Below are 24,105 nucleotides of genomic sequence, written 5' to 3' on the forward strand. Positions count from 1 at the left end.
GGGGGGGCAGAGGGGAGGATTTGAAATGCAAAGAAACCTCACCCAGAATCGCCTGATCCCTTGATTTCCCACTCTCCCTGGTAGCCAGCCCTGTGCCTGTGCTGGTGAGCCATCTCCCAGCACTCACCCAGCCGTCCTGCTGCAGCTCCAGGTGTAACATCCCTGTGCACAGCTGCCTGGGCTGGCCATGGGGCTGCACAATGCAATTTTGGAGATTCCCTTCACCACACTTCCAGCTTCCCCACTCCTAGCAATGAATGAGCACCGAGGGAGGCAAGTGCGAAGGACCAGGGCCCTGAGAGCTGTAACACTGAGGAATGCAGCGGTGGAACAAAAGGCAGCAAACCCCAAGCTGTCCAGTACAGAGGATGAGCACTGCAAAGTGCTTTCTTTTTTCTTTTTCCATCTACCCCTACACTTTGTGCAGGGCAAAAGGCAAAAGAAGAATGAGCTAAAACGTGCAAATTGGAATTTGTATGGCAAAATTCCCCTTGTTTTCTGGCGTGCCCTAAGCAACAGTGAACTTTTCCAAAGAGTAATCTAGCACAGTTCTTACAAGCAGCCTAGCCCTCCCTCCTGCTCACTGTCCGGTCACGTTAATCCTTGTTGTCTGGGGGTTTTGGGGGCACAGCCTGTACACCCTCGCTGAGTTCTTACCCCTCACTTGGGACTGGGGAAGCAGGAACGGGGAGCTGGGCATGCTGCACTCACAGAATAGGAGCAGGGTGGGTGCGAGCAGCTCCCTGGCACACATCCAGTCATCTCCCTGCCATGCTTTACCTTAGAAGCTGAGGGGTGCACAGGGTCCCCCCACTTTCTGAGGGTCCCGGGCAGGGCACAGAAGCCCCCCTCTCACCAGCAAGACTTCAATCAGTCTCACCAGCAAGCCCTGCAGATGCAACGTCTCCCTACCTCCCTGAACTCACAGCTCTCCCACCCAGATGCCCTGCAAACCAACTGCAACAATTTTTTTTTCTCCTTTTATATATCCACATATGTATTTAAATAAATATATATATATTTAAAACAGTGCAGATCCCAACTATTTTTTCCCCCTGCCTCTCCTCTCCCCATCCTCGCCTTCCCCTTCCCCCTCCTCCTCCTCCTCCCCTTGTCTCTCCTCATAATATTATCCTTGATCACTGCCCGGGGTTTGAAGCCCAGAAGTCAGAAGCTGAGCACCCCACCCCCACCGGCTCGAGTGTGCACTGATAGGGCCCTGGCTGCTGGCACCCAGTCAAGCTGAGGTGTCATTGGGATCTCAAATTGCAGCTAGGGGCTGGCAGGCAGCCAGGGGCAGTCTATTTAAAAGACAGCCTGTTCTGCAGTATTCAGTCTCTTTAGAAACTTCTCCAGGGGAAAAGTGTTGGGAGATCTACAAAGTGGATTTTTTTTTTTCTTTTTTTTTTTTTTTTTCCCTTCCCTCTTTCTCCCCGTTTTTTAACGCTCCTCTGCAGACTTTCCAACCAAACATTTCAATTTTGCAGAAAACTTCTTTTTTTTTCCCCTTTTTTTTTAATTCTTTTTTTCCCCTTTTTTCTGCCATTTTGGGGGGCTTTTTTTTCTCTTTCTCCGCTTTATTATTATTTTTTTAATTTTATTTTTCAAACCTTGGAAGAGGAAAGCAAGAGGGTTGAACAGAGCCGATCGAAACACCACTTTGCTTCATACCACGCTTCCCAGCAGCTCGCTGCGTCGGGAGAGACTTCTCCTCCTCCTGCAGAAGAAGGGGGAGGGAAGGGGAGCTTTGCATCCCCTCTTCCTTCTCCTGCGCTCTTCTTTTTTTATTATTATTCCTTTTTTCCCCTCCTGACCGCTTTGATGCCATAAGAGCAGGACGCTGTGTTTCAAGGAACTTTGCTCCCTTCCCAACCTGCCTCCTCCCATCCCTTTGGGTGCGTGTGTGTGTGTGTGCGGTCCCATCCCACTCCCCAACCCCTGCAACCTGTAGGCTGCAGCTCTCCGTGCAACCTTCTCTCCCTTTCCCTCCTCCTCCCCTCCCTTTCTCTTTCTGCGCTCCCGCGGATCGCCGTGCAATTCCCCATTTCCAGGCGAAAAAAGAAAGAAAAAGACCCAAAGCAAACGTAGACCCTCTCCCACAGCCAAAAGAAAAGCGGGCGGCTCTCGCAACCCCGAGGATAACCCTCAGCCTGGGGTGCCCGCAAGCAGGGGCTGCGCTTTCAGCCCCTTTGCTTTTTTAGATTCTCCAGTTTTCTTTCTTTCTTCCTTTCTTTTTTTTTCCTCCCCCCCTTCCCGGAGGGGCCAAGCGGGAAGCAGCCGTCCCCCGCCCCCGCCGGCGGCAGCCCCGCGCCCCGTCCCGCAGCATCCATCCCCCAGCCGCGATGCTGCTGCGGCTCCTGGTGCTGCTGGGCGCCTGCCCGGGGCTCTCGCGGTGCCTGGGCTCCTTCGTTCAATGCGAACCGTGCGACGGCAAAGCTCTGTCTCTGTGCCCTCCTCCGCCGCTTGGCTGCGAGCTGGTGAAAGAGCCGGGCTGCGGCTGCTGCCTCACCTGCGCCCTGCCCGCCGGGCAGCCCTGCGGCGTCTACACCGAGCGCTGCGCCCGAGGGCTCCGCTGCCTGCCCCGCCAGGGCGAGGAGAAGCCGCTGCACGCCCTGCTCCACGGCACCGCCGTCTGCCTCAGCGAGAAGAGCTACCGCGAGCAAGCCAAGGCCGGTGAGTGCCCCGCGGCCGAACCGCCGCTCCCCTCCGCGCCCATCCTCCCGCTGCCCCCCTCCCCCGCATCCCCGCCTGCTTTTCCCTCTTCCGGGAGCGCTTCCGTACCCTCCCGCTTTGCTTTTCCGCCCTCCCGGCTGCTCCCTTTCCAGCTTTCCGCTTGCTTTTCCACTCCCTCCCTCCGCTTTGCTCTTCCCTGCCCCCGCCGGCCGTTTTCCCATCCTTCCGGCTGCGTTTTCCAGCGTTCCAGGTGCTCTTCTGTGCCCCTCGCTCGCTTTTCCACCTTTCCAGCTGTTTGCCGTCCTTCTGCCCTCTTTTCATCCCCAGCTGCTCTTCCTTTCCCCCTCCCCACCGTGTTCTTTCTGGCTGCTCTTCCATCCCCCTACACCACCACCGCCAGCTGTTTTGCCATCCTTTCAGCTGCATTGAACCCACTTCTCCCTCTCTTTCTCACATCCCCTGGCAGCTCTTCCATCCTTACTTCTATTTCCTCATTCCTTCCTCTCCCCACTCTTACATCAGCTTCCCAAGCCCCCAGTTGCTTTTCCAGCTTCCCAGCTGCTCTCCACCACTATCGCTTCCCTTGGTTGTTCTACCATCCTTCTATTGCTTTACTGCTTTCCCAGCTGCTTTCCCAGTTACTTTCCCATCATTCTGATTGCTCTTTCGCCCCCCAGCTCTTTTATCATCCTCTCAGCTGCCCTTCCATACCTTTGTGCCATTTTACCCATCCATGCCCTGGCTGAATCTCCTGTTGCATCATCCCACATCACCCTGTCCTTCGCCTCTAGGTTGACCCATCCCTAGGAGGGTTTTCTTCCCCCACTTCCCAGTTGCATCCAAGTCCTATCCCAGCTGAATCCTTTCTACCTCTCCTCCATCTCCATCCTTGCCCTCTCCTTGACCCCCTTCCTCTCTACCTCGCTGTCGGGCCCCGCAGCTTGAGCTCCAGGGGATCCCTTTGGACAAGGCATCCCTTGCATCCCCCAAACCCTCCAGCTTTGGTGCTCAGACTCCGTCTTTCACCTCATTGCAGCCTGCTCCTGTTTGCCTGCTGCTGGACATTTTTGTTGGGCAAAGGGCTTTAGCGCTGAGAGGTGAAAAGAGCAGGTGCATTAGGAACAGGGAATCCAAATGCAAAAAAGAATGACAGTGTAGCTAACAGCCAGAAAGAACACATTAAAAGCAAGTATGAAGGCTGGCATGGTAGCAGTAGCGCAAAGCCAAGCTGAAATGCTTGCACCTTGCACGTGACAAAAGCACGAACGCAAGTGCTGCTTCATTCGGGTGCTTGCTGCAGGATCTGTGGCTGCTTCAGGGTTGGTTCCCCCTACGCAACACTTCTGTGTTTCTGCCATGGCATCCAGGGGGGCAGGGAGGTGTCAAAGGGACCCAGGAAACCACTTGGCAGAAAAAAAAAGAGGGAAAAAAAAGCAGAACCAAGGCTCCCCAAGTCATTTTGGTCCAGGAAAACGTCATTTTTGCTTGTTAGCAAGCTGCTGCTTGAACCAGCACAATGAGAGTCCGCTTTTCCTTTCCAGCACATAATAAATCTTGATGCGTTTAGTATTTTTTCCGTATTTCTACTTGTGCAGTTATGCGCCATCCTTTGGAGCAAACACAATTTCTTTGTGCATATACATCGACTTCTTGCTTTCCCCGCACCAAATGACAAAAAGTATCCATCCTCCCCTAAAACTGACCAGAAACAGCAAAGCTGAGCTCGGCCTTCTGAAGGGAACTTGGATGGAGCAAGAACCACGGGGTGTATGGGGAGCAGATCAGGAAGACAGGACCCCCTTTCCTATCCAGGAGCGCAGGAGGCAGCGCGGAACCTACTCCCAGATGAGCTATGCAGAGCATCCCGCAGCGTGTCACCCGCTGTGTTTATTTACCTCGGCCGTATGTCTGGGAGGCAATGTGCTTGGGACAGCGAGTCCTGCAGTGAGAGCAGAGCTGAGCCTTGCACACATAGCCAGGGTGCCCCGTGCAGACTGAAGTACCCAACAAAGCTTTGTCTCTCGGCCTCTTGCATGTGTTTCACTTGCCCAAGGAGTCTGGTCCTTTAGCAGGTGCTCTGCATGCAGAGCGTGCCTGGTCCCCTGGTAACATTGCTGCTTTTGGTTAGCTTGGGGTGGGAGATCCATTGGAAAGTACAAGGAGGGCAGTAGGACAGAAGGTGCAGGTTTGTTGCAAAACCACTGCTGGCACCACCTGAGCTTTGAGCTTGTACTCCCCAAGTGCCACAGGGGCTCATTTCAGTGGGCTTTGGTTGCGCTCCAATGGGGGAGGCTTTGCAGGAGGCAGAGTGGCAGGTTTCTCCTCAGCTTTGCCAAAAATAAAAAGAAATACATAAATAAAAAATAAATCAGGAATTCCTGAGGATGGGAGAAGGAAAAAAACTCTCTTGGCATTCGGCTGGTAGCGTGTGAGAACAAAGTATATTTTCATAGGCGTGTTCCTAAGCAACGGGGCAAGGAAAGAAATTAAGTTTGACTTGAACTCTCCGGCCTCTGCCAGTTTGGCCAGCAGCAGAAGGACTGTGTGCAGGGGGAGCTGGCCGGGCCCTCCGATCTATCAGTGACCAAAATTGGCCCTGAGCTGTGAACTGCTGAGAAAGAATCATCACTCTGCAAAATGAGCGACGGGACAGTAGTGAGGACAAGATCTAACTGCATTTCTATCTATTTCTGCACTCGTGCTGGCTGAGCTGAAAATCACAGATGCTTTCCTCCTTATAGCCAAGGTGGAGGCGCAAGGAGAACAGTGCAGGAGCGCAGGGCTGGAGGCTGGGCTTGGCTCTGCTGCTGAGCAGATGTTTTGCGTGGGGACAGGATGCTCCCGGGCACTGTGCCTCAGTTTCCTCTTCTGTGAGCTGGGCACAGCGGTGCTGAGGAACGCTATGCAGGATGTGCTGCTGGCTGGGGAATGGGTCGGAAATGAAAGCAAATGTAGGATTAAAGGGTTTTGGTAATGCTTGTTTTAAGTAGGCTGATGTGTAGGTAGTGACAGGACGGTCCCTGTAGTCCTGGCTGGCACAGCAGCCAGACACTGTCCTTTACCGAAAGCCAAACACCACTGCTGTGCTGTAATTGACGTTCCTGGTAAAAAAAAAAAAAAAAAAAAGAAAACCCATGAATGAGCTTCATTTATGGCACAAGCTTCAGGATTCTGGGTTTGCTCTGTTTGGTTTAGGTTTTGTTTGAAACTCACCGCGTCTTTCCATTCCGCTGCCCTGTGCTCCCGCCAGACTTCCTCCTGCTGACACAGCAAGGTCAGGCCGAGCGCTGGGAGCACGGGGCACTGAGCGCAGCCTGCCGCCCCGAACGGGCTGGTGGAAAAACAAAGGTTGTCAAATATTTCCTTCTCCTCTGCTGTTCCTTCTCTTTCTAGAAAGCAAGCGAGACTTGGCAGGTTTCCCCACGAAACCGTGAGCCAATGATAACCAGGAGGGGAAGGGAGGGGGGTGGGGGGGGTGCAGAATTAGCGTTAAGAAAATTGTCTTTGCTGCGTCAGCTGGAAGCAGGAGGAGGAGGAGGGCTGCAGAGCCCAGGTTTCCTGCAGCTCGCATTGGGTGCAGTCCCTCATCCAGCCCTACACGTTCCCCACCCTGCTTCTCTTCCCCCTCCCTTGGCTTGGCGATGCAGGATGTGGACACAGGGTTTTGGGGTGGGCAGCAGCTATGGGATTGGGGTTCAGAGCCAAGCACAGAGTCCTTTGTGCAAAGAGCTTGCAACCTGTCAAGGCAAAAGCTACACAACAGGCCTGCAAAGCCTCCTGTCCAAAACAGGAAAAACGCCATTTTTCTTCTCATCTGAAGTATCAACAATAGCAATATATTTAAGAAAAGAAAAAAAGAAAAGGTGGAATCCACCAGGTGCCAGCAAGAAAACTGGGTTTCTGTGGTGTGCATTTACGGGGGTGGGACTGGTGGGGTGGTTCAAACAGGAAAGGAGGGGCCTTGGCTGGAGAGACATTTCGGCAGCCTGGGTTTGTAAGGAAGGAGCGAGAATATTAAGTAGCTGATCCAAACGAAATTCCTGCCTGGTGCCAGCAAAGTTCACCGGAGCAGAGACGTGGCTCTGTGCGTGCGTGCGTGCGCGAGCGATGGAGCTACTCCAAGCTCCCGCGCACGGCTGTCAGCCTGGACCAGCTCCCAGGGAGCCCGCCTGGAGCAGTACCACTGCCTACAGTGCCTGGGCTGGCCTTACATGGGAGGCTCTGCAGCTAGGAGGGATGCTGGAGGCAGGCAGTGTGCCTCCTGCCGTCAGTGCTCGCGTACCAGCATCCCGTGCCTGGCACACGTTTGGCACACGCGTGTCAGTACAGCAGGGAGGAGGAGAAGCAGTGAGTCGGCTCTACTTGCATGCAGAGCACGGTGCTCTGCTTCCTCCTAACGTCCGCTGCGAGCTCTGCTCGCTGCACTGAGCGGCTCTGAGCCAAGTTTTTATGGCAGTGGTGGCTCCCAGTGCTCGTTACCCAAACTGGGAAGGCTGGGAGCAGAGGAGAAGCTGCAGAGAAATGTTGTGACTTGTTTTTCACTTGCACCAACACAGAGCAGATAAAACGGCCCGTGGCATGGCAAATCTTGCCTGTATTTTTTCCCAGGCACTTAGTAGTGCTAATTCAAGGTCAGGCATAAATGAAAGGAGAGTTCGGTTTGAGCACACCTGCCCCTCAACGTGGGCTGCCGAGCAGCAGAGTTATTATGCACAGGGAAGATACGCATGTGAACATACACATACATGTACCCATGTTCACACACCCACATACGCCTGCACAAACATTTAATGTGTGCAAACACACACGCAGCATTTTTGTCTCTGGGGGCAGAATGGTTGTCTGGAAGCACGCATAGATCTCTCTTACGTGGTTCTGCTTAATGACTAGAACATGGGTATCTGGCCATAAAGATCAGATACTGACACACAGAGCTGCCTACCCCTTTCTCCCACAGAGGACTGAGAGATGAGATGCAGCAGGTGAGCATATCAACAGGAGGTAAGGGGAGATAGAGGCAAGATAGTTCTCTGTGCCAGCTGGATGGAACTGAGCTCACATGCCATGCTTGGATGTGGGCTGCATTTTCTGGAGGGACTAAGTCTGTATAAAGTACTCTAACGGCCTGAGTAACTGGAGAAACCCCAGTGAAGGTGTGGACAGGCTGTGGCTTGCTGAGGGCTGTCCATCCACCTCCCTTCTGCCTGTCCATCCATCTCCTGCCCCATGCCAGGACTGGAGAACACATGCAGGGGGCTGTGGTGATTGGTGCTGGGAGTCTGCAAGCTTCTCTTTGCCAAGGTGGCAAAATGTGGCTTTTGGGAAGCTGGGAAATGAGACCTGAATTGGGAAAAGATGGCAAGTTTGGTGAGATGTGGCAAGCTGAGGACAGGAAAAGTAACCTCCAGTGCTGAGGAGGAGCAAGCAGCAGGAAGATAGGGTGCATGCAGAGATCAAAGATGACACAGAGATTTTGGTTTCCCTAGCAGCCTGCATAATAGCCACGGTAGTCAAGAGGCTTTTTACAGGTAGAAAGGAAAAAGATCAGTATGATCTGTTTATCCTCAGGACAGGTGTAACAAAAAAGCACAAGGATGCTCTGCTGCAAGGAGGAGAGGGCAACCTCCAGGCTGCGTGTCCTCAGGGGTATGTGTTGGAGGCTGGGAGGCCACAGAGCAGCTGTGCTCAAACTCCCAGGCCCCGGGGATGCCACTGCAGATCACCAGGCACAGGTTACACTGTGTGTCAGCCTGTCTGGGAAGGGTCACATCACATCTGATGAGAAAGTAGTGAAATCCCCTGTCGTCTCCCCACTGCTCCCCCACCAAACACTCTCTTTCTGTTCCTTCAGCTGTGTAGCCAAGGCAACTCTCAGCAAGATGTTGTTTTTGAAGTGGCTCTTTGATGGTAGTGATCTAAGGGGACCCCTTAGTGTTTATGTCAATCCACCTGCTCGCAGTTAATCCTAGCAGGAGCCAGCATAATGTGTTTGCAGAAACTTGGGAATCAGTGGTTTGATGTAGGCAAGTTTGCTCTCAAGTAAGCCATTTCTCAGAATGTTTTGGAGGATCTGCTGTCTGCTTATGATGTTTCCAGGACAAGTGTGCAAACTGCCCTTCAGTCCATCTCACATAGCCACCAGCTTCTGGTTGGAGGGTCACGCCTGCCCCAAGCTACATTTGCAGCAAGACCTAAGCTCCACTGGCTGCACATCATTCCCAAGCAAGGCTTGATCCTGAAAGATGCTGTGTACCTTTTTCTCATGACTGAGACCCAGAGCAACGTAGGCACCTAATCCCCTCGGTGGGAGCCAGCTACCTCAGTCCTGGAAAGACTGAAGAGAAAAACCTAGAGATACTGTTGTAGGATTGGAAAGCATTTAAAAGCTGCTTGCCTTGAGGGCTGTTATTGCAGAGTTAGGTTTGTTTGCTTGCTGGATGGACACAGCTGGTTCACTGATGGAGATAATTGTTATGTTGATAGAGATAGCTTGTCTGGTTGCTATCGAAGGGGGAGAAGGTAATCCTGACAGATACTTAAGGAAATGATCCTCCAGCTAAACAAGAGTAGGAATGTATCTTAAAGGTAATAGTAGGGCAAAGTTGACTGATAGTCATATATAAATATATATAAAATTTTATTTTTTAAACAGTATAAATATTTTATTTTTTCCAGTCCGAATGGAAGTTGCCCTCTGAAGATAATTGAATCTACAGACTCTTTCATTATTCTTGCTTAAGAAATTAGACGTGTATTGGACTAATTATGAAATCCTAGTAATTAAGCCAGTGAATGGTGATGGAACCTGGCTTTCACTTTTTAATTTAAAAGAGATGCAGGAAAAGTGAAAAAACAAAGAGTGTAGCAATCACAATAGACATCCATGTAGCTGTAACATTCCCTTTCATTTGTGGCTCCTGCTTTCCTGAAGAAATAGCAGAAGTGGGGCAATTTCTACTGCATCACTTCATAGCCATTTCAGTATTTGGTTCTTTTATTTTATAACAGATAGGGAGGCTTGAAGTTGTAAGGGAAAAAAAAGCAGCAGAGTGCAATAAGGAATTAGTTCTGGGAAGACTCAAGACCCATTAGAGTGACCTAAGTTTCAGCCCCCAAAATGGAGGCCTGTATACTGTATCCTGTACACTTTGCTCCATTGAGGAAATCTTGTTGTTTTTTAACACTGAAAAGCATCTTTGCATACTGATTGACCAAGAGAAATCGTTCGGGTTATGCCACAGTACCGTGCAGGGAGGCAGATGGCAAGGAGGGGCAAGATCAGCAGTTGAGGTCAGGCTTGAGCAAATTTCTTAGCAGTATTGTCAGAGTGTGAACATCAAACTTTGGGTACTGTTCTGTGGTACTTCTTAGGTGAATGGAGAGATGAAGTAATGGCAAGCCCTACCCAGCGAGGCCTACCCAACCTGGCTTTCTGATAGAGGGAGCCACTGAGGAAGCAGAAGGGAGGCCTGAGGGCAGAGGTGGAAATCTCATCACTTGAGCTCATAAAAGTCAGGTCGGACAGTACATGTGACGATGTGTCATCTGGTGCTGACACAGAGATGAGCAATGAATGATCTCACGGATCTTTTCCATCTGGTTTAAGGCAGAGCTGTGAAAGTCAGGCTGAAGTCCTAGAAACTCATCCAGGCTCAGCGGGAGGTTGCAGTCATAGCTGCACGTGTGAAATATTTGCGGGGTTTGACCAGTTCTCATTCAGCGCCTCAAACAGGTGCATCTCCAGATTCCATCTAACACACCTTCACCTCCTTCTAGAGGGAGGCAAAAGGCTTGGCTTTCTCATCCTTATGAGGAAGGAGGTGTGTAGGGTTGGAAGAAAACCCCCAGCAGCAGTTGCTTTTCAGGTCGTCTCAGCTGGTAGCCAGATGAGCAGTTCAGTCCCTTTTGTTTTCATTCAGAAGATGTGAAAGCACTTTTGTTTTCCATGAAGGGATTTCCTTTCTTTTTTGCCACAGCTAAGCCTCTTGGAGAAACTGTCAGCAAACAGTTGAATGGTGTTTGTCAGGAGCTTCTCCAGATTTTCTTCACTTTTACCATCAGTTACACAGAGACATTCATGCAGCCTTCCCTGAGTTTTCCTTCTTCACTCTTTTCTGCTTTTAGTTCCTTGGCAGCATGGTATCTTCTTCGATTCTTTTATTGCAACCAGTGGAATCTGCCACTAGGGTGGATTTGTTGGAAAGCATACAAGACTAAGAAAGACTCAATGATTTCATCCTTTCCAGGAAGAAAAAGTATATCTTGGTCACTGTGGTGTTGCAAGATGATTTATTTAGATTTCTCTGGATCATTCTTCAATTCATCTCTCAGATTCTTCTGCAGCTTCAGCATATGGAATGGGAAACATCTGCAGACTCCAGATGATGTGAAGGAAATATGTTTTATCTTCCTATCATCGACGCATCAGCTACAGGAGCTTTTTGATGTAAATCTGATCCTGAAATACTTCCTTCCTCTCCACCTGCCAGTTCACTTCCCTGGCAGATAACTTTGTTCAGGAAATGTCAGGCTGATACAAGCAGCTATCTAGAAGCAGAGTGCTTGCAATTTTCAAGATGGTGCACATCAACGTTACCTAATTGAGATGGATGGATGTTTGCTCATTTTTTTAGGAGGAAGAGACTAGAAAGTCTCCTAACCTGGTTACTTGTTGGGTATTTTAGGTTGCAACTTAGCAGAAATGATTGGATTGCCACTGTGAACAACAGATTTGGTCACACTGTCTGTTAACCACAAGCCCTCCCCCCAGCTTTGTGTGCCTTGTATACACAGTGCAAACTTTTAAGCCTGTGTTGGGAACTGACCTCAGTCAGATTTGAGAGCTCTCTGGAGAGAAAGAGCCAAATCAAAGACACCACCTCTTGGTGAGCCCCAGTCATTGCTTCTGCATCTTAGGCCAGTAACTGCCCAGCTCACCAGCTGAGACCCAAGCCCAGCTCTTCCAGCACTGTGTGGATGCTTGGAGCCTGCTGAACTAACAGCTAGCACGTGTAGGGAAGGAAATGTTGTCATGGAGCTCTCCATATCCAAACCTGCTTTTCTACTTGCTCTGGAGAGTTGCTCCCAGGGAGTTTTTCTTTGTGGCTGCAGCAAAGAAAGTCAGCTCAGGGAAGTATCATTTGGCACACAGCTGCACTGATCCTTCTGTGTGCATCTAGCTGCCACAGCTTTACTTCTCCCACCTCTTTGGCATTTGCTGGCAGTGCAGAGAACTAGTGCTGACCCGGAGATCCGTTCCTACAGATAGGCCCTGTGCTTCCATAGCAGAACTGATCATGAGCTGGTTCCCTTGAGAGCTTCTTCCCACATGCTGAGCTGCATTTCTCCTCCATCCGGCTTTGTGTGAGGACACCAAGGTCATCAGGACAATGATCTCCCTTTCCCATGAATCCTGTGTGAACCTGGGGGCAGCCCAAGCACCTGATATTCACGCTCTGCAGGTGAGCCCTGGCTGATGCAGCAGAATCTGCATCCACAGGTTTCTGCTGAGACATTAATCTCCTGAGAAAAGAGCTGGTCTTCCAGGCTATTTCAGCAAAGCCCAAGCAATAACTTGAGAGAAAAAAAGCCCCAGTGTAGTACATCCCTTTGCCATCTGTGTCCAGGGCTCTTCAGGTGTCCCTGAGCATCCTGCTGGGTCTCAGCTTAATAAAATGAGATAAGTCTTAACCTGGGATTGAGTACTTCTAGCCGTCTGGCTGCTTCTCCATCCCCTCCCTGAGCTTGGTCCCACTGAGCCATAGACTTCTTTTAAATCTTGCCTCTGTAGCACAAGAAAGAGAGGTCCTAGAGATATTCTTCATGCTGTCATAGGGATTTAAGGCACCAAGACATCACAGAGCTCTTTTACAAAAGCATCTGTGGTTTTTAGGCTGTGGTCTATGCATTTTTTTGTGGGAGCTTCACAGTGTTTTGACTACTGAAGACTTCCTTGCATCAGTCAGCAGGTCACAAAGGTAATTTGCTTATTTTCACAGCTCTTTGGCTAATTCTCAGTGAAGGAAATAGAGACTGGGTTTTCTTAACAGCGCACCTGTATATGCAAGACAGTTTGGCACAGCCTCCCATGAGAGCTGCATCATAATCTGCAGATAGACCCATACTGAAGAGGGGATGGGATTTACCTTTCTCACTTCAGCTTAAGTGAGACCAATGGAGTCACAGGAGGAGAGATGGGGCCTCCAGAAATACTATGTTCCACCCTAAAATCAGCAATGTAGCCAAATGATGGGGCTTTTTGCAGTTTGGTGGGTGCAGTATCCCCACAGTTGACCTAGACATAGCATTTAGTCATCCAAAAGCCTCTGTGTCAGGTCTGTTGTAAATGCTTGTTGCACGTGTTGTGGACTCAGAGGAGGTGGGATGGCCATCAGCAGAGCTTGTCCTTTCCAAGCCGGGCTGCTGTTTTCCAGCCCTTCTCAGTGTGTGGTGCCTCCTCCCAGTCTCTCATCGCCTTCAAGCATCACCAGCATGCTCTGAACCCCCACAAAAGCACAAAAGTTCATCAAAAGTCCAAAGCGCTTTGCAGCTGGCTCTCCTGCAGCCAACGCCCCGGGCTGGTGGAGGGACTGGCTGCAGCCTGCATCCCTGGCCCTGGCTGCTCCTCCTCCTTGGTTGGATGGCCGCCGTGGACTCCTGACATCACTGCCTGACTTCACCGGGCGGTGGTCCGTGGCAGTGACCCCAGCCCTGGGCATTGTGCCGGAGTCAGCTCTGTGCTCATCCAGGCAGGGCTGGGGGTCATTCATTGCCACGCTGTAAGTTCTGCCTGCTGTGGGAATGTAAATGAACTTTTCTTCGTTAGGGTGGTGAATGGGCTGGTCCCTGTGGACTCTGGGGAGCTCAGGAATGCTTTTGCTCAGTTGTGCTCTCTGGCTGCCAAAGGGCGCAAGATGAGCTGATGCTCCTGCTCTGCATCCCATTCCTGCATGCCCATTGGAAATGCAAACACTGTCCCCATATGCCAAAGGAGGAATTTATACTTTTCTCTCTTGGTCACAGATGGAAGTGCAGTCTGGAGAACTTGCTTGCCCATCCTCAGTTTTAGTGTGGGTCAGGAGTGGGGGCAAATAGGGGAAATACATAAAGTGAATTATTACCAGCCAGAGACCTGAGCTCAGAATTCACACGTAAAATCCGATCTAAAGAAAAATAGGTATGATCATGACCTGCAAGTTCTGATGCTGCTTTCAGAAGCCGCTGAGGGAAGCTGCTTTATGCTGCCCAGCCAGAAGGAGCAGCAGAAAGGATAGAGAGGATGGAGAAATGCTGTTGTTCCCATGCTGAAGTTTAACTAAGATCCCTGTTACGTCTTTCTTTAGCACCTTCCTGATTAAATGGTGTATTATATTAGTGCTTGTGCTGTAAATAATAATAATCATGATAGTAATTGTTGAGCAAGATTGGAGGCAATGGTTGTGCCTGCACTTCTTGGGCGCACATGTCCTTTTTTTCCAGTTTTTGAACAGGACAGCAAGTTCCCTAACAGCAGCCTGTGGATGTAATGAGCACGGATCATTAGCAGCAGCAGTCAATAGGTACTTTTCCTACCTTCCTGCCAGAAACCAATGGAAATTTGTTACAAAAATTCAAGCCTCCCAGTCATTTGGAAAACACTTCCTGCTCAGCTCTGCAGTGCAAATGGGCAGGGAGGCAGCGTTCTCACACACCCACGTGCACACTGTGTGGGCTTCGCATGTGTTCAGAATCTCTGGAGCATGAGTTATAGGGCTGGTTTGGGGCCAGGTGTGAGGGGGTGCACAGGCTGTCCCAGTCGGTGACTGCTGAGGAAAGCAGAAAGAATTTGTGGCTTCCCTGTGACCAATATTTTGCTGTTCTGTGTCCCTGTTACACTGGAAGGGTAGAAATAGTTCCTGGAGGGAAGAACTGCTACAGAACTTGTCCTGGCCAGCCCTGATGCTAAGCCTTCAGCTCCTAGGGCATGGGACAGCCCACACTCAGCTAAGGGTACCTTCTGCCTCCTGGGGCTGATGGGGAACCTGTATGAATTAAGACATCTTAATCCCACCTGTATGAACTGGGGCATCTGCTGAGCAGTGACCTCCTCCCGAGGGGTGTGGAGAAGGGATGATAGTGGTGAGACGCACCCATCTCCTGCTGCCCACTGAGCTGAGACTGAGAGGCGTAATACACCCTGCCTCTGCACACAGCCTGCCCACAACCCAGCTACCAGGTTGGCAGGGTAGATGGGAGTTGGCCCTGATTGTAGGCAAGAAGGGGCCACGCATCAGACCAGATGCTGACAGTCAGGGAGGAGAAACTCCTGCCTCCTTCCTGAGTCTCAGACTGATGCAATTAGGTCTCCTTCAGGGAAACTGGGTGTTCTTCCCACTGGCATCTCCTTGGGTGCAGACACACATCGGTGTCAATGCTGCCTGCCGTGCACCTGCCCTGTGTGGCAGGTGGTGGCTGAGGAATGAGCCAGTGGGTAAGGATGGGCTGGTGGATGATTCTTTGGAGATGCTGACACGGTCTCAATGGCATGGAGTGGCTGCAGGTTGATGCAGGTCAGATGGCTGAGGGGCAAGGGAGGGACTGAGGGTAGTCAGTGCTGCCCCAACTCTGCCAACCCCCTCAGGTCTCTTACCATCTGCCCAGAGCTTGTCAGGAGTTTGTATGTCAGGGACCTCTGCCCTTCAATCTGTCAAAATTGGCTTGTTAGTATCCAATTAGGGCACATATGGACAGGTGTATGAGCTTCAGCCTTGTTGCTGGAGGAAATTAGGTTAAAAATCACCAGAGGGCAGAGAAAAGGGATCTGTGGAGTTCTCACTGGGAGGTAAAGACCTAAACAAGGCACTGTTGCTTCCTCTAGGGAAGGGAGGGAAAGGGAGTCAAAAGGAGCCTGTTCCATGTGCAGCTTCTGCTCTGCCAGAAGAGCTGGTCTCAGGTGGGAGCTGGGCAGCTTTTAATGCACAGAAGCCCTTGCCTACCTCTGCAGAGTGAAGAGCTCCTTTGCTTCCCATCTGACATTGCCAAAAGGGCTCCATGTTAGCCCCTGGCTCCCAGCCTGTTCTGGCTTGCTGGCAGCTTGTGGGAAGCAGAGGAACAAGGTGTTTGCAGAAGCTCAAGTTGCTGACCATATGAGTGGACACAAGCCGCTGCAAACACCCGTTGCACCACGATTCCAGGGGACTGGACACTCTGTGCTGTTTCTCTGAATCCTCGTTGCTGTGCCCTGTTTGTTATTTCAGGGCTGTCCAGGTAACCGTGCCTCTCTTGTTTGCTACTGCACAGGTAATGAACTGCAACCTGTTGTGTTACTGTAGAGTTGCCTGCTACCAAAGGGCAGTCCAGGGAGATGCCTAGCAGTCAGTGCCAGGGGGTGCTCTAGGGACAGAAGAGGCAGTGTGTCATTGCTGTGGGAGGGCTTGTTCACTGAAGATGTCTCGTGGTTCTTTTCAGACCTTGGACTGCAGCAGCATCTTGTGGCAAAGTGTGCATTTCAGCTGCACTCTGTACATTCCCAATATAATCAATCTCTTCCCTATCCCCTGTCCATCATCTCCTTATCATAGAGGGAGTGACTTTGAAATCCTGCAACAAGGCAAAAAATATGGGCACATGAATGTCATGGGGCAAATTGGCAAGAGGATCCTGTGCTGGAGATACGTACAAGTCCCAAAAATGATGGTTGGGGTCATTTGTATTGCATTGGGTAGTTAGGAGGGTGCTGAGTCTGGTATGCCGATCAACCTGTATTCTTGTGGAAGAATAAAAAAGAAAAAGGAGGCTGCTTTAGTAAATACATGTCCATGGAAAGCTTCCCAGCTTTGAAAAGTGGGAGTCCAGCGACTGGCCTGTCCCCTTGGCCATCTCCAAGGCCACCGACAGGTTGCATGCACCCATGTACAGCTTGGTAGGGCAGCCATCTGCAGGGGCACTCATGTCTACCTTGTTGTTTCAGCCCTTCTGGTGCCTGTCATCCTGCTGCAGTGGATTCCACCATGCCTGCCTGCTGGTCCCAGCACAAACCTGGCAGCATCAGTACTGGTCTCCCAGGAACCAAGGGCCAGGAGACCAGCAGCCTCAGGAGATTTAAACCGTATTCAGATTTAGTCCAGATATAGCCGTTTTTCACTCTGGTGGCTGTACTAAAGGTCACAAGTCAGCTAAGTTTAGACTGTCATCAGCTCTCTCCTATATATATCTGTGTGGGGCTCCTGACTGCATCCATCCGGCGCAGGTCATGCTGAGGCGATGTCAGGGGGTGCATGGGGCCACAGGCAGAGCCTAAATGTGTTCCTCCCTTACCCATGGTATCATCAGTGATAGTTATGGTCAGGCAGCGTTACTCTGCAGCATTGCCTCTGGCTTTACCTACGTCACTGCACGCTGAGGACTCTGGTCAGTGTCTTCAGCATCACTGCTAGTGTGTCCGTCCAGCAGTGTGGCAGCTTTGCTAATTGATAATCTTTGACTTTGGAATCTTTTCGTCTTTGAGCATCCCTGGCTTTTGTTCTTGCATCTGCAAGGCTGACATGTGAGCTTATTGCTTAATCCTCCTGCCATTGCTAAAGAGGGACTTCTCCCCCACGTTTTGTGTCCCCTCTGGTCTGCTCCGGGTGAGGGATAACCATCCAGATAACCAGTCATTCTCTACTGAAACACAGCAAACAGTGGTGGCCTTGTATTGGTGGCTTTCTAGACCCCCCCAGCTCCTCCATGCCCAGAAGATACTTTTCTGTCCTGAGCTTGGGATCACATGAAATACACACCAAGACCCAAAAATTAGGATAAAATCAGGGCTGTACAATAGGCATTTTTGAGTACAGTATTGGGCAAGCAAACGCATGTCAGCAGCTGGAGACCTAACAGTTCTGTGTCCCTTTCCTTCCAGAACGGGAATCCCGTGAGCATGAGGAGCCAACCACATCGGAGATGACGGAGGAGACCTACCCACCCAAGGCCTACCGGCCCAAGCACGGCCGCCTCTCTGACCTCAAAGCTGAGGCCCTGAAGAAGGACCGCCGGAAGAAGCTGACTTTGGCCAAGTTTGTGGGCATGGCGGAGAACACAGCACATCCCCGCGTGGTCATCCCTGAGCTCCGGCAAGAGTTTGAGCTGGTGGGTGCTGCCCACTTTGCCCCATGGAAGGGGGGCTGCGGGAGGGCTTTGTGCCTCTGGCAGGGGATATTAGTAGGAGGGACTAGGGGATGTTCACAGCTCTAGGCTCCCTTCCTAACATACCACATTGCTCCCTCGCAGGGCCCTTGCCGCAGGCACATGGAGGCCTCCCTGCAGGAGCTGAAGAGCAGCCAGAGGATGGTCCCCCGCGCTGTGCACCTCCCCAACTGCGACCGAAAGGGATTCTACAAGAGGAAGCAGGTAAGATCCCCATAGAGGCATGGATACTCCCCCCACAGAAAGGCTTTATTCTATCACAATCCCAGATGGAGAGAATTGAGGTTTTTCTTCCACTGGGCTAAGCTAATGGGGAGATTGCAGTAAGCCTCCCCAGGCATGGTTGGTGGGGGTAGGCCTTGGTGGTGGCCCAAAGCATCATTCAGCCTGAGTCTAGCATCCCGCAGGAGCTGGTGGGGTAGAAGGAAATGGCGAGCTCCAAGCTGGGAGGTGGAGGTGATGAAGTAAAAGAAGCAAAGTGCAAGGCTGAGCTTCAGTCCAAGCACAAAGGAGGCAGTGGAGGGTGGTGGCAAGCTCCTCATCTCTGCACTTGTGTCTCTCTCCCCAGTGCAAGCCCTCCCGGGGACGGAAGCGTGGGCTGTGTTGGTGTGTGGACAAATATGGCATGAAGCTGCCGGGGACTGACTACCTGAGCGGAGACCTGCAGTGTCACGCATTTGACAGCAGCAACGTGGAGTGAATTTGCATCCCCTCCCTCCGCCCCATCACCTCCCACCCAGGCTCCCTCCCACCCTCCCCTCCGCACCTCCCTGCGCCCCAGGACTCCGATTCCTTTCATCTCATGTAAGAAGAATAAAAGAGAGGAAAAGAAAAAAGAGAAAGAGAGGAAAAAGAAAAAAGAAAAAAAAGATAAATAAGGAACAAGGAAAAGGAGAAAGGAAAAGAAAAAAGGAGAAGAAAGGAAAAGTTAGAAAAAAAGAGAAAAGAAAAGAAAAGAAAAGAAAAGAAAAGAAAAGAAAAGAAAAGAAAAGAAAAGAAAAGAAAAGAAAAGAAAAGAAAAGAAAAGAAAAGAAAAGAAAAGAGAAAAAGGAAAAAAGAAAAGAAAGGAAAGGAAAGAAGAAAAGAGAAATACAAACCCTGAAGAGACTGAGGACTCGGAATCTACAGCAGTGTCTTGACAACAAAGACTCAGCAAGGAAAGGACAGAGCCAGAGACAAGCCAGCTTTGGGTGCTCCGCCGTCCCGCACCTCTCCCTGCACTGCCTGCGCACCCCTGCCGCCAAGCAGAGCCCATGACGATGTAGAAAGCTCTCCAAGTTGGTGATTTTCTAGTAGGGGTTGCAGGCGGGGCTAATTTTTCATTTTTTTATTTTTGATTTTTTTTTTGTTAGCTAGTCATTTTCCAAAGGGCCTGGAGGGAAAACCTTGCAGCCATCAGCATCTCCCCTCCTTGCTCTGTTCCTCTGGAGTTTCTTCCCTCTATCGCTGGGATGCATTCAAGTCAATCTTATCTCCATCCTAAATGACCATCCCGATCCAAGCAGGTTTGGACCATGCTGGGAGGAAGATGAAGAGGAGGAAGAGGAGGAGCAGGATTCACTGCGCACCTGGAGTTGAGCTGGGGAGGGACACAAAGCTTCTGCAACGGCATGAATACTCCCCACAGTATTCGTGAACATCAAAAAGAAACAATCCAGAAGGGAGACATACCCTTCTCAGTGCAGCTCTTGAGACTTGGGAGGTCAGAAATCTGAGTTTTGGACAAGTGAGACTCTGAATGTCACCCATGTGGGTATGGAAGTATTTGTGGTGTGCATGTATGTGCACAGATGTGACTTCTCCTCCTTGCCTGGGCTTCAGTGTAAGCAGGGGGGAGAGCTGCCAGGCTGAGCAGGAAAGAGAGTTATAGAGGTGTTCCATCTGTGTCAGCTCCATGGTTGCTCCACCACTCAGAGTGAAGCAGGCATATACTGGGACAAGGGGACTGGGGACAAAACCCTTCACCACCCTTAATGACATGGCAAAGACCAACTATGGAGATTTTTTTTTTTCTTCACAGCCAAAAAAGAATAGTTTGCTCCAGTGGGAAGAAAAAAAGACACTGTTTTGTCTTGGGTTTTTGTTAAGGCTGGATTATAGCCTTTCCTAAGGGTAGGAGAACATCAGTCTCCATCTTTTGCATTGAGGAGGACACTGTTGACGTCTGCCACAGCTGACTCCCTCTGCCAACTCGCAAACCTGCAGTGAGCTCTGTGACAGGTCCTCAGGACGTGTAACCCAGGACCCAGATCCTCATTCAGCAACAGCAGCCACCGCAATGCGGAGACCCACTGCCTCGGGTGTGCTTGGACAGCTGACAGCTGCCTTCCTGACTATTTCATTGGGTTTTTTTTATTTTCCATGTTGGATTTTGGGACTCAATTCCCCATGACAAGGGTCTCTGTGATGGCTGTGCTGGGAGGATATCCTGCAGTAAAGATGAATCATGGGGTCTGAGCATAATGGCCCTGGCACATGAATGTGTACATGGAGACATCTGAAGTACGCATCTGATCTTGGGGGGAGGATGCAGCCAGTGTGTCCCCCAATGCTGGTGTGAGCCTCCTGGGACTGGATATGGAAGAAGAGAGGGATCCCAGCACCAGTGGGGCCAGGATGAGGGGGACTGGGTGCTGAGGAGCTCTGTTGGAAGCTTCTCCCCATCACTGGTTCAGTGCCGTCACTGTAGTGTCCCATGGATGGGATCAATCCCGTGGGCACCCCACAAGGATGCTTGTCTAAATGGAGGGCAGGACTGGATGGCCCCCAGATTTTGCCAACAGACTTCCATGAAAACCCAGTGGAGCTGGGAGTGAGGTGCCTTCCCTTGCTGAAAAGAAGAGGGAATTGCCACCATATGTGGATCTTGTTCCCCCTGCTGAAAAAAAGGATGCAGGAATGGGGTGATGGGGTACCCCCTGTGCCATGTTGCTGGAGGGGAGCTGGGGCTGGGGCAAATGGAGCAAGGTCAGATCAATCTGGGTGGAGGGTGGGGTGAAGATAGTGGGAGGTGGAGAAGCTGTGTCAACCCCCAAGGTCACAGATCACCATCAACACTGTCTCCTCTCTCCTCAGATTGCAGGTCCCAGTACAAAACCCAATGTTATAGGCCAGTACCACCTTCCCCAGTGCCCTACCTCCTTTCTTCTTCCCTCTCCTTCTTGCTTTTGTTTATTTTTGTTTGTTTTGTTGTTTATTTCCCAAAACTTGAAAGCCTTTGGCTGCAGAGAAAGGAGCCATGCTGCCTAGGGGTGGGCGGAATGGGAGTGGGTTGGCAGGTCCACAAGGAACGCGTATTTTGAGGTAAACTCACCTCCCAGGGGGAGTGCAGAGCAGTTTGGTGGTGGTCTCACGGCATGGCCACCATGATGACACTGGGAGGGGATGCAGGAAAACTCTCCAGCCTCCCAGTGCAAAGTGGGTCCCAGCTGTGGACTCACAGGCGCCGGAATCCATTGGGTGGTGACAAAACATCACCACCTCCAGCAGAGAGGAGGAGGGACTTGCTTTGCCTTTTGTGGTGGGACAACCAGAACAGACACATCTGGGAGCTGGGTGAGCTGCGGGGAGAAGGGCACACGGGGAGGTGCTGGCCATGTGGACATCAGTGGCCACAGGGCTGGAAAAGGCTGGAGCAGGGGTGAGGACAGTCCTTGGACCACATCTCCCGTGAGATGTTCAGCAGCTGGGTTACCCCTTGTCTGTACTGCAGTGGCCTTCGAAAACCACTAGTACAAGAGCATTTTGCACTATTTCTCCGCTCTCTTTCTCTTCCCTTCTCTTTTTCTCTGCCTTCTCCATGAAATTTTTTTTTCTTTTTTTTTTTTTTTTAATTTTTTTTTCCGGTGTTTTGTTTGTTTTCGTTTTTGTTTGTTCTTCCCAAACGGAGCATTGTATATTTAACAACCAACAGCTCACCTCGCTTCCAGACCGCTGTCCTGGCCCTGGCGAGGAGCCCTGCTCACCGTGCCCCATCCCCAGCCCCGCCAGCTGCCCACCACTGCCACCACCGGGACAGATGTCACCGCACACATCACCCACCGTTGTACCACACTCGTTCACACACCAGATTCCGAGTTTCCTGCCTGTTTCGTTTTGTTTGTTCGTTTGTTTTACCTTTAAGCAATACTCACTACACATTTTACGGTAGCTTTTTATAGCTTTACATACATACGGTAGCTCTGGTTGTTTGTTTGGTTTTTGTTTTGTTTATTTTTTTTTGCTTTTTTTTTTCCCCCCCCCTATTTTGTTTCGTTTTTGTTGTGTTTGGGTTCTTTTTTGTTTTGTTTTGTTTTTGCTTTTTTTTTTTCCCAGTAAACAAGAAATAACTCATAATCTTACTGGTGGGAAAAAGGAAAAAAAAAAAAAAAGATAAAAAAAAAGAAAAAAAAAAGCAGTTTGTGAAAAACTGACAATGGAAGAAGAGCTTAATGCTCTGTTTAGCATTTTGTACTTAAAGAAAAAGAAAATCTCACGTTTTATTAAAAAAGTGAAGATTGCTGTATACTATTTATTCAACTTATAATTTATGTTACTCTTTGATCTTTGTCTTTTCTCATGACAAAGCATTTATTTAATAAAGTTATGCATTCAGTTAGCTCGTGACTGACACTCGTAGAGCGTCTGCGTGCCTGCCCTGCCATCAGCACGCTGTGCCTGGGGGCTCAACCCAGCCTTATGGGTCTGATAGGGCAGGGTGATCTGGTGGCAATGGCTTAGGCAAGCTGTGGACCCCAGAGGACTCAGCTAAGACAGTGGTAAATTTGAAAGGTTGAGCTTAGAGCATCCATACTGATGAGCAGCAGTTTTTTAGCTGTTTATTTGCACCACCCATGAAGGGAGAAAGTTGTAGAGTCAAAGAATCATTAAGGTCGGAAAGACCTGTAAGATCATCCAATCCAATCATCAACTAACACATGTGACCACTCTAGACCATGCCTCTTGGTGATTCTTGAATGCCTCCATCTGGTGCCCATGACGCTGAGCACCCAACTGCTACCCCAAAGAAGTCTCAATGCTTTGGTATGCAATATCTGAGCCTCAAAGCTCTCCAGGCAGTGGGAAGTCCTGCCCCAACATTTTGGTGAGCAGGAATGCCCCCATCCCATCCCTGTCAACATCATTCCATGCGCCCAGAGCAGCACAGGAAACAAAAAACGTCCCTTTTATCCCCAAACAGGTAGCTGGGGCTGTGCCCAAGACACATCTCCCACCCTATCTGCACCACCAAACTCAGTTGCCTGTTCTGTAATGGGGTCCTCACCTTGGAGTCTGAGCAGACTCTGGGGCCTGTATACCACTGCCCCTCATGGATACACAGCCCAAGGTGTGGAAATCAGCTGATGCCAGGGCATTCGTGCTGGCAGGCAGGGAAGCACTGCCACTGAACCGTCAGTTGTACCAGCACTGAAAGCTTGCTTTCCACACAGACAGTTCAGGGCTGTGCTACCAGTTCCTTGACAGCTTCAGCCCACACCCATCAGGCCCACCCGCAGCACATTCCATGCCATGGGTCCTGTTTAGTCCCAGCCACGCACAACCTCTTCCCTCAGCACTGCAATTTTAAGTATGGTTTGCAATTATTATCATTATTCTTTGCTTTGCCATAGCGTCCCAAGCTCCTTTTGGCCACAGAGCTTTTCCCTCTGCAGTTCAAGAACTCTTTGCGCAGGCAGCAGAGAGAAAACCAGCAAGGCCAGTTTGATCCCTGGAGAACAGGTCCATCTGCTGGCTGACAGACAGCACGGCCGGCTGCAAGCACCAACTCGAAAAGCACCCAAAATCCTGAGGACTGGGAAGCTGGGAGGAGGTGATCTTCACCCAATTATCTGCTGAAGTCCCCAGGGGTGCCAGTGTTGGGCAGAGGGACTTCTTGCCCTTGCAAAGCTCTCATACAGCCTCCTGGCAGCAAACAAAGCTCCCAGGTTGAACAGGGTACTCCTACTGCCCCCCTCCCAGCAAGCACAGTGTGCCAAAAACCAGCCTTTTCCACCAAGCCTGCCTGCTATCAGGCAGCAAAACTGCCTCCGCACACATGTGGGGCAGATGCTGACTTGAGAGGACTCACTCAAAGGCATGGTTGCATTGTGCAGAACTGCAGAAACACCCACAGAGCAGGAAGAGAGAGGGGATAGTGTGACACCAGTGCTTCCCAGCTCACACAACTGGGACCAGTAAGGGTAAAAACCAAACTCCCAGTGCTGCTCATTGAGCTCAGCATTTACAACACCCCCCAGGGCAAAAGCTCGTTTGTGTGTGATGCATCAG

At 50.6% G+C, this 24,105-nt stretch overlaps 1 protein-coding gene and 1 long non-coding RNA gene across 2 annotated transcripts; one reads left to right on the forward strand and one right to left on the reverse strand.

Annotated features, from left to right (window-relative positions):
- Window positions 1–1,333: 1,333 nt before the first annotated feature.
- Window positions 1,334–22,435, forward strand: IGFBP5 (insulin like growth factor binding protein 5). Its single transcript, XM_015868794.3, has 4 exons — window positions 1,334–2,673; window positions 17,555–17,781; window positions 17,923–18,042; window positions 18,407–22,435. The coding sequence occupies exons 1-4, from the start codon at window positions 2,343–2,345 to the stop codon at window positions 18,536–18,538; spliced, it is 810 nt and encodes a 269-aa protein (XP_015724280.1). The 5' UTR covers window positions 1,334–2,342; the 3' UTR covers window positions 18,539–22,435.
- On the reverse strand, window positions 5,096–6,173 carry LOC146760066 (uncharacterized). The gene is made up of 2 exons (XR_014947880.1): window positions 5,887–6,173; window positions 5,096–5,774 (listed from the first exon to the last, which is right to left on the reverse strand). It is a non-coding gene; the product is annotated as an uncharacterized LOC146760066 (long non-coding RNA).
- Window positions 22,436–24,105: the final 1,670 nt, after the last annotated feature.

Source organism: Coturnix japonica, chromosome 7 (assembly GCF_054131305.1).
Source record: "Coturnix japonica strain WE chromosome 7, WE-NBRP24, whole genome shotgun sequence".
NCBI classification, from domain to species: domain Eukaryota; kingdom Metazoa; phylum Chordata; class Aves; order Galliformes; family Phasianidae; genus Coturnix; species Coturnix japonica.